Source organism: Nicotiana attenuata, unplaced genomic scaffold (genome assembly GCF_001879085.1).
Source record: "Nicotiana attenuata strain UT unplaced genomic scaffold, NIATTr2, whole genome shotgun sequence".
Lineage (NCBI taxonomy): Eukaryota > Viridiplantae > Streptophyta > Magnoliopsida > Solanales > Solanaceae > Nicotiana > Nicotiana attenuata.
This window is the reverse complement of record NW_017670862.1, coordinates 224,537-234,682: the sequence shown is the minus strand read 5'-3', so window position 1 is coordinate 234,682 and position 10,146 is coordinate 224,537. Positions and strand designations below refer to the sequence as shown.

General features: G+C 35.5%; 2 protein-coding genes across 2 annotated transcripts; one reads left to right on the top strand and one right to left on the bottom strand.

The window, feature by feature from the left end:
- Nucleotides 1–1,945: 1,945 nt before the first annotated feature.
- Nucleotides 1,946–4,833, top strand: LOC109243989 (transcription termination factor MTERF6, chloroplastic/mitochondrial). The gene is made up of 2 exons (XM_019411011.1): nt 1,946–2,052; nt 3,519–4,833. Exon 2 carries the CDS (start codon nt 3,524–3,526, stop codon nt 4,502–4,504), a length of 981 nt encoding a protein of 326 aa, XP_019266556.1. The 5' UTR covers nt 1,946–2,052; nt 3,519–3,523; the 3' UTR covers nt 4,505–4,833.
- A 363-nt stretch (nt 4,834–5,196) lies between these two features.
- Nucleotides 5,197–9,763, bottom strand: LOC109243987 (DNA repair RAD52-like protein 1, mitochondrial). Its single transcript, XM_019411010.1, has 4 exons — nt 9,396–9,763; nt 7,310–7,347; nt 7,119–7,213; nt 5,197–6,057 (listed from the first exon to the last, which is right to left on the bottom strand). The coding sequence occupies exons 1-4, from the start codon at nt 9,692–9,694 to the stop codon at nt 5,914–5,916; spliced, it is 576 nt and encodes a 191-aa protein (XP_019266555.1). The 5' UTR covers nt 9,695–9,763; the 3' UTR covers nt 5,197–5,913.
- Nucleotides 9,764–10,146: the final 383 nt, after the last annotated feature.

Sequence of the window (10,146 nt, the reverse complement as noted above, 5' to 3'; positions counted from 1 at the left end):
TTTTTCCTCGAGTACGAGCAAAAGTTCAAGTATGGGGGTATTTGATGGATATAAATTATTCATGTAATTTCATATGTATAAAATAAGTTTTTAAAATAAAATATAAATAATAATACTCTATCCTCGCATATTTTCTAAAAAATCTTGTAGGAAGAAGAAATTATGAAAAGAAGGAAAAGGGGTAAAAGACAAGAGAATGAAGCAAAACCACAATTGCATACATCATCTTCATATTCGCAAATGTGGAATATACATATGGGCTTATGGAAAGAGACAATTAGAGATGAAAAGGAGCATAGTTGCATATGTGGAATCTAAATACACAAGGTCACATTTGCATACATGGAACCTACATTTATAAGTCTAACTTATGAAGTCATGAATGGAAGCAAAAGAGCTATAGATGCATATGTGGAATCTATATACGCAAACGTCACATTTGCATACATGGAACCTACATTTGCAAGTCTAACTCATGAAGCCAAGAATGGAAGTAAAAGAGTCATAGATGAATGCGTGGAATCTATATTTGCAACGATCACATTCGCATACATGGAACCTACATTTGCAAGACTAACTCATGAAGTCAAGAGTGAAGCACAAGTGTCATAGTTGCATATATAGAATCTACGTACACAAAGGTCACTTTGCATACATGGATTTCACATTCGTAAAAGTGGAACATGACAAAAGCTACTCATCTTTTCCTATAAATAGCAAGCTCTCTTTGTATAAGGATATCCAATCTTTTGTAAGACAAGAACTAGTATTGGTCTTCTTTCTTTATAGTAAAAATATTTCCTTAGTCTTCTAAGTATTTCTAGTCTCCTAAATATCATTTTTAGCTTTTCTTATTCCATAATGGAGTAATCTCTTTTAGTTTGGATAATTGATGAAGCTTGATATATTTTATAATACTTTCTCAGTTTTTATATATTCTTGGCTTGAAACTTTTTATCTACATTTCATACTGTTCTGAAATGATGGTTTTTAATTACTCTATTATCACGACTATATATTTTATCTCTAAGTTATTTATATATTAATTTTGTAATTCTCGCGGAGCAAAATTAATATATAATAACTGATGGATAAAATAGTAGAGTGAAAGTAATTTGCCTCAGTTTTAATTCTCACGGAGGAATTGTTGTAGGCGAGATTATTGATCCCTAGTAAAAATATTCGTACGAAGTTTTTACTTTCTTTTAGCACAATTCAAGCAAGAAAAATATTTCAGTTTAAACGTCACTAGTCTTAAGTTGATTAATTAACATAATTCTTACGGAGTGTTATTAATTGGTTATTTCCTAGTGAGCAAAATATAATTGTATTAGAAATAAGCAATTATTCTTTAAAGAAATAAATGTAGAAATTGAGATTTTATTATAGTAATATTATCAAGTGAATTAAATGATTCTCAACTCTTTTTTTAATTATAAATCTTCGAAAAATTATTTATTTTGTTTAAGTAATTAACAAGTTTTAAACCTCACTCACTTTTCATCAATTTGATTCTCTTAAATAGTAGTTAAAATATTAGAAGTCTGTAGTATAGATTATGCAGTCTTTGTGGAAGTATATCTTAAACTATATTAGAATTTGACAGAGTACAAGCAAAAAATTCCAATATACATTGGCCTCGTCAACCAAACCGGCATGTTGATGACACAGGCACCCAACTATTGCTTCTAATATAAGAGAATTCCTCTCAAAGAAAAAGAAAAAACCAATGGAGTATATTATTACTGTCACTGCCTAAAAATTCGAATTAAACCATTATTCCAGGAGAAACAGAACAAGCAAAATAATTTCACGGTAAATTAGGGAAGTGTGGTTATTTTGATTTTGGAAGACTGCATAGGCTTGAAGTGTCATTTTTGAAACTTGAAAGGGGTTTGAATATAAATTTAAAGTAGAGGAGGGGCTTTTTTTGTGTATTTTGTTTGACCCCTATGTTGTAGAAATGCCCTCATCAGTACAGGAGCTTATCCTCTCGCTTAGTTGTGAAGTGCCAGTAGAGTAGAAAAGCAAGTGTTGCCTCTTCCTCTTCAGGTCCTACTCTCCTTTCCCTTCTGCTGTGTTTTTTCTTGTGTTTGTGCCCTAAATGTGGATAACGCCCCCAAAAGCTGTGGCTCCTTGTTTCGGCGTTTCCTCTTTGTTTATTTCAGTTTCTTCTTTTTGTAAGTGATTTGGACTTAAATTTCTGCACAATACGTGTAGTAGCTTAATTACGTTTAAATGTATGTAATTTCTGGATTTTGTTCCGTAATTTAATTAGTTGGTGTTCAATTATTTGTATCATGGTTCAGAATTGTGTCCAGTTTTGTCTGATACTTGGCACCAGAATGTACCATGTTACCATTGCTTAGCTTTTTCACTCAACAAAATGTGACCTAGACTTATGCTGAATTTGGACAATGAAATGGATGATAAAGACAATTACTTTGATGACCCAATTAAAATTGATTGTTTATTAGATAACAGACACTCTATGCACTACAAAAAAAACTGGAATTAGCTACCAACGTCGTCACTAATCTGTCGCTAAAACGCTCGTATCTAGCGGAATTTCTTGATAATCCGTTGCTAATCCGTCGCTAAATGAGATTAACGACGGATATTTCTGTTTAGCTACAGAATTTGTCCGTCGCTAAAACCTGACTTTTTAGTAGTGATGCTGGTTCCTTATCTATCTACTTTTCAGTTTGGCTTACGGTCTCAGTGAATTATATTCACCTTCTGAGGACCTGAGTATTTACATCATAATTGATTCACTTATTTGCTGCTGTATTTGCATCCGTCACAAATTCTTATTCACCAGCCAATGTGTTATGTTTCTTTGCTCAGCTGTTTTTGTTTTTCAGTTGTATTCTTGTTCTTTTTCTCTATTCCCTTTTAATCTTTTGATCTCACTACGTCATTTCTGAAGGTGCCATTTTGGTTCTCACTTACTAGTATATCAGGATAATCACAACGTTGTATGTTAATTAGGTTATCGGTGTGTTTTATGTTTGTATTTTATGAACTATTTAACATGTCCTTAATTTGTTCTATCTCAATTTCTGTTGATTTCCTGGGTCTTTGCTTTCCTTTTCATATTCTCAGTCAGAAAAATACCTGTGTGGTGGAATATCTTGTAAACAACTACCTTCGGAAGCATGATCCCAGCTTAATTGATATACTATGTCTGCTGATCTAAGGAGGGAGATAGGAAGAATCATTTGAATGCTGAGATAGGAAGAATCTTACAATCCCTAAAGGGAAAAAATGATTTATTGATTTTTCACATAGCAGAATGAGGACGGAATAACAATACAGCTGACTTAGGAGCTGGTTTATTTGTTCCCACTCTTTGTATATAAGTTGAAAGTAATAGTCAATACTTTGCTTCCCTACAGTCTTCATCGTAATATTCTGATGTTTTCTTCTAGTTTGTCATTTCACTAGGTTCTTCCTGTGTTTGATATTTATCGAGAAATCTGTTCTAACACATTTGGAATTTGTTTATAATGTCACAGGAAATATGGAGACTTCAACCCATAGTTCTGGCATTATGTGGTTCTTCAAAGACAGAGGTTTTGATGATAAAAGCATTCATGAAATGTTCCAAAAGTGCAAGCGCCTCGAGGGCGTGCAAAGGGAAAAGGCGTCTGAAAACTGGGACTACTTGAGAAGCATAGGCATCCAAGAGAGGAAACTTCCTTCTGTTGTTCGGAAATGTCCCAAAATCCTTATTCTAGGCTTGCATGAGAAACTTATCCCAATGGTTCACTGTCTTGAAACACTTGGTTCGAAACCAAAGGAGGTTGCTTCTGCCATTACTAAATTTCCGCACATACTCTCTCACAGTGTGGAAGAGAAGCTCTGTCCACTCCTTGCTTTCTTTGAAGCGCTTGGTATAACGGACAAACAACTGGGTAAGATGATACTGCTGAATCCAAGGATTATAAGCTACAGCATAGAACATAAGCTTTCACAGATGGTGGAATTTCTTTCCAGTCTTCATCTATCAAAGGAAGGTATTGGTAAAGTTATAGTGAAGAATCCATATATTATGGGTTATAGCGTTGATAAGCGGCTACGTCCTACTTCAGAGTTTTTGAAATCACTAGGTTTAACAGATATGGATCTCCAGAAAGTGGTAGTTAATTACCCTGAAGTTTTGTGTAGAGATGTGAACAAGATTCTGAAACCTAACCTATCTTACTTGACATCACGGGGTTTTGGAGTTGGACAGATTGCAGCTGTGGTCACTTGTTATCCTCCTGTTCTGATTAAAAGTGTTAGCAACTCTTTAGAGCCAAGGCTTAAGTTTCTGATAGATGTTATGGGGAGGCGACTTGATGAAGTCGTTGATTATCCGGACTACTTTAGGCATAGCTTGAAGAAAAGATTAGAGTCGAGGCAAAAACTTGTAACGCAGAAGAACATAAGCTGTACGCTGAGTGAAATGCTGGATTGTAATCAGAAGAAATTCCTATTCAAGTTTGGTCTAGTTCAGTGAAAGTAACGACCATGTTCCTTGCCTTCTTTCTCTCGTCGAGTATATAGCTTAGCATTCCGCTTGTATCAATCTAAAAGACCTATAGGGATGAGTTTTTTGTGCACCTTTTGCGGTCATCTGGAAAATTATTTATTCGCAAATCATTCATATGCTGCTTCTGTAATTGATAGTTTCATCTGTTTAATGCTGCTCTGATAGTGCTTAATAAACACGGAAGGACGAAACAAGCTCTCAGGGTTACATAGATTTTGGGATTTGAAATGTAGGTCTCACAATCTACAAGGAGATATGAAATTAAATCACTGAACTATGTATTCTTTTGTTTGGTACTTTACTTGTCATCCCAATTTTCCTTTTGATGTTTTAGGTCAGATATTGGGTAACAAAATATGGTATTTCCAGTGTTCAATTTCCAAATGTAATTGCTATATTATCGACTTAACGTAACAGTAAGACGTCAACGATTGTTCTTTTTCTTTCTTCTTTTTGATACATGAACATATTCATCTAGGTAAAACAACTTTTTAACTCCTAAAATCTCAATTCTAGATCTTTATGAAATACACATTTTTGGTCTGTTATCAAAGTTGGAAGTATCTTATGCTGCAGAATCAATTAAAAATACTAGAAATGCATCAAGATCATTGTTTACATCGACCAAAGTATCACAACACACTGGATTTTGCACAATATAGCACAAAACGAGAGCACGCAAAGTTGCTTAGAGTGACAGAGATGCAAAGTTCCTTCGTCACTTTTGGAGGGTTCTTTCGGGGAAGAATGGGAACTAAACTGTTATTTTCTACCTCTTGTCATTCTCAAATGGGTGGACAAATTGAGCCAGGAATCAGTCCATCCCTTGAAGTCGTACCCTCCCAGTATGCGTGGGTCTTCCGCCGATTGACAGAAATGCCGGCCAGAATTCAAGAACGGTCCATCCCACCATAATGGATCTCTCCTACCGCTACCTACTAGTGGATCCTAACTTTGAGAAATATGTTAGCATTAGTGAAAGATAAGCTAACTGCGTTGGAGGAACATAAAGTAAACTACCAACTATCCACGGCCAAGCGAACCTTGAAAGAACATCATTGGGCTTTTACAAAATGAAGATCCAGAAAAGATCCTACGCCCTCTACTTGTAACAAACAAAGCTTCTTAGGCCTAAAACATTTGCAGGAAATATCAAAACCTCCACCTTAACAGGTCAGATATATAGACACTAATACCTACTGTCATTAGTTGATGGGTAAAATTTGACAGCTTGGAACAACATAATACAGCAATCTTACAATACGACGGAGCATCAAGAAGCACAATTAATTACAGTTGCCTCCTTGGTAATATCTATTACCACTAAGAAACTTGGGATCTTTGCTGATGCCAAAAAGAAACTTGGATCTCCCAGTCTATGACATGTCCTCATGATAAAGATGAAGTCCCAGCCCAAAACGAGCACAAGCTCGACGAAATGCCATACCTTCTGCCTTCTGCACAGGATCCCCATAACCTGGGTCATCTACTGAAGCAGTGCCAGTTGATTCCCGATATATCTAGTCAAAACAGAAAGAGAGATGGAGCAAGAAACTTAAAATCATATACTCTATCATCTTCTTTGATAATCTAAAAACTCTGATGTAAATGAAATACAAGCAAGCCAGAAAACTAGGTAGCAAGCAGCTGAATGTACAGAACTGAGGCATCTATTTGTTGGGGTTTTCTCCAATAGGTAAGATGCGGAGTTGTTACATGCAGTGGCATCTTATAAGTATTTCATCATGGATAACATGTCACCTGTTATCATCCATATCCCAATAGATGAAGAAATGGAATTCAAGAAAAACAATCACAATTTTCATATCAGCTACAAGCCTGCTGAAATTAAAGGGACATCACAACAAAGTAAAAGGTGCCATACCACTGAGACACGAAGTGCAGTAAATAATAAGCACCGGGCTCCCTTGTACTCAAGTAAGATTAGCTATTCTATGCTTACAGGGGCATCAGCTATTATGCAATGGACAAAACCAAAGTAGCTTAGATTCAAACCAAAAAGGTGTCCTTGTAGTTAAGTAAGATTAGCTACTCTATGCTTACATGAAATTAGCAATTATGCAATGGATGAAACCAAAGTAACTTAGATTCAAACCAAAAAGAATATTTAAGAAGGTAATCTGCTCCGAACATTCTGGACATATTGCATTACATCATTGATTGGTTATCGTATTTAAGAAGGCTTTTCTAGGGTTCTTGCTTAACCCTAAAAAAGTTGTCTGCTAAAAACAACTTAAATATCACTTAACGAAAAAGAAAAGAATTATCTGCTAATACATCTAATGAAGTCCTTAAAAGCGGAACTTTATGAGAATCACTGGACTTTTCTTTCGCTTTAAAGTTTGTTACATGGTCTATCTGCGGCTTTTTAGGTAGGTCTTCTCAAGTTAAAAGGCATCACCCCATAAACAACGGCATTGGAAAAACTAATTGATCACATAGATTTGCCTCAGAAAAAGATTACAAAAATAATATATACAGCAGCTACTTATGACTACACAAAAAAACATCTTGATTATAGAAACAAGTTCTGAAGCATAAGTAACAAAGACAACAATACCTCTGCATCAGTCCCATATAGTGTTACACGGTAAACAACTGAAACTGACTTGCCATCAGATGAGTAATTGATGCTTCGAACTTCGCCAGACCATTCTAATTTGTCAACAAATTTGATTGTCAACTGGCTGACTAAATTAAAAATAGTTTCATTCTCAGAAAAAGGAAAAAACAGAAAGATATTTGACATACCTGGAGCATGTAAATTCAGAATCCTATTCACAATATGCCTGCAAAGATTCAAAAGTCACAAAAAGTAAGCTAGTTTTCTTTATATCGTAAAAAGCAAAAGAAACAATAGAACACATATTCTAGCAAAGTGTTAACTTGTCAGGTCAAGAAACAATTGAAGGCTCACATATATATATAAAGAAAAAAAAAATGCACCACTTTACAATATAACAGATGCACTTATGTCCACATGTTTCAAAATCAACTGAGCTATAAAGTTTACCAGGCAGAAATCTTGGTGAAACAAAGTTGACCACCCAAGATTGATGCTTTGGGTGCATTTGGTATGAAGGACAACGTATTTCATAGAAAATATTTTATTTTGGGAAATCATTCTAAGGTCCATTTCCCTGTTTGGTTAAGTATAAAAGTATATAGTAACATATAGTAATCGTATAAAGAGTTATACATGATAAAATGCTAGTATTATGGTGATATTTTTTAGTTTAATTTGACAATAATTTCTAAGGGTTGATTGAAGTTAATGTTGAAAAGTAAATTTTGGGATGTCTGCAAAGGAAAATAATTTCCTTCCTTAATAAAAGTAATTTTCTCCTTTTGGAGGAAATATTTTCCTTGGGAAAAAAGTTATTAATAAATCAATGTAGACAAATGCAGGAAAATGGCATCATTAAAGCTAACAACTTTCTTCGTAAATTATTTATTGCCAAGACAAACACACTCAAAATGTCCAACTAGCAGATCAAACAAGTCTCTGCCAGATTGTATTGACGGTTGACTGTGCTTTGAAGAACATAGAACAATCTGAATTGAAAGGTCATTCCGTAAATTCTGTTTAATGTTTGTGAAAACATACTCAAAGGTGAAAAAAGACAGAATTATTGAGTTAACTTTTTCGAAGAATATTCGCAAGGATTTTTGAGTTATTAATAGTCCCACAAGGATCAAGCAAAGGCTTACAAAGAGATCAAAGGTCTTGGGCAGCTCCACCCATTGCCTTTGGTTGGAAGCTCATATGTTTTCATAAGAGTTGAATTTAGCTCCTTTCAGCAGGAGCTGCACTATCATAGTTCCTCTAAACTAGAGGAGGCAGTTGACAAATCGAACAGACAATACATTGCATAAACACAAATTTATCTCCAGTTCTTTTTTGTTTTGCATTAATTAACGTAAAACAATGCAGCTTATAATCGAACAGAAAAATGTGTCACCAAGAAAATGCCTAACTTAAATATTTGGTTATCAAAGTTAATTTATAGGACAAGGAATCTATTCTGGATATTCTCTGCCGAAGGGTGCTCTATGTGATCACAGGCAAAGTGGTATAAAAGTGAAAGCTCCTGGTTAAGGCAAACAAATAAGGGACGCGGTGTCAACCAATAGAGTCAAACTAGAAATTTCAAGTGAGTAATCCTACAAGATTTTGCGCTCCTCTATGTGATCACAGGCAAAGTGGTATAAAAGGGAAAGCTCCTGGTTAAGGCAAACAAATAAGGGACGTGGTGTCAACCAATAGAGTCAAACTAGAAATTTCAAGTGAGTAATCCTACAAGATTTTGCGCTCCTCTATGTGATCACAGGCAAAGTGGTATAAAAGGGAAAGCTCCTGGTTAAGGCAAACAATTAAGGGACGAGGTGTCAAATTTGTGGTTTGGAACACATCACATGTTCCAACCTTGCCACAGAAATAGCTTGTTTTTTTGAACCGTGTGTCATTGGCCTCTCAGGTTATAAAAAAGAAAACCCTACAAGCCTTTTGCCAGACCTATCCATCAAAGAACACTAAATTTGAAACAAAAATACAGAATTTAGACAAGTTCAAGCAAATGTTGGACCTGAATTATGCAAGATATGTCATCAATAACCCTCAACCAAAACCATAAACACCCCCTCCCCCCCCCCCCCCCCAAAAAAAAAAAAAAACGAGTTCGATACAACTAATAAATGCAAAAGGTAAGCGCGAGCAAACAAAAAATTTCCCCTCAAAATCAAACAAACACTAGTATAGCGCAGAGCAGATTCTGATAAACATTCTAAAAATAAAAGAACCTACCGTAAATGAGAAAGAAAAAAGAAGGCCACTGACCAGGGGATATATTTGAGGGAGAAGCCATTAGGTTCGTGGCGAAACTTGATGAGGGAATCAGGGACCTTCTTGTTCAGCTCTTTGAGTATCTCAGAAAGTGGTCGGCTGATTCCTGAAGTTGGGACATCGTACTCCGGCGTTTCCCTGTCGGAATCAGACATCATTTTCTCTCTGTCTTTGTCTTTGACTGCCCGGGAGGAAGAAGAAGAAGAAGAGGGCTTGGCAGAGAAAGAGCGCTGGCAAAATCGGACTCTGTTCAACACAGAAGAAGAGGTTGAACGCAGTGAAGAAAAGGCCATGGCTTTCCCGCTTCCTTAGTTCGCTCTGCTGTGTGCCACACTACTCCCACTGAACAACACTCTAAAACCCCATTGCCGCTTTTAAAAGGGTTTATTTATTGGAAAATGAGCAAATGGCACGGGGTTTTAGCCTTCATGCCTTTTTTGAATTTAAGAGAATGTCTTTTTTAAAAGATAGATGTTATGTATAAAAGCAAATCTCCCGTATCTAAAAAAAAAAGAGAGATAGGATCATAAAATTAAATACTGTTATAAAATAATAAAAGAAGAAGAGTATTGGAGAGAAAAGTAGGGAGAGAGAATTCTTATTGATTTGGGATAAATTACAATGGAATAGAACCCTTTATTTATAGGGGGAGGGTGACTTAGCCACCAAGTAATAAACCCTAGAATCTCTCTAAATATAGACATTCACCATAAATAAAATTCTATTTATAACACTCCCCCTTGAA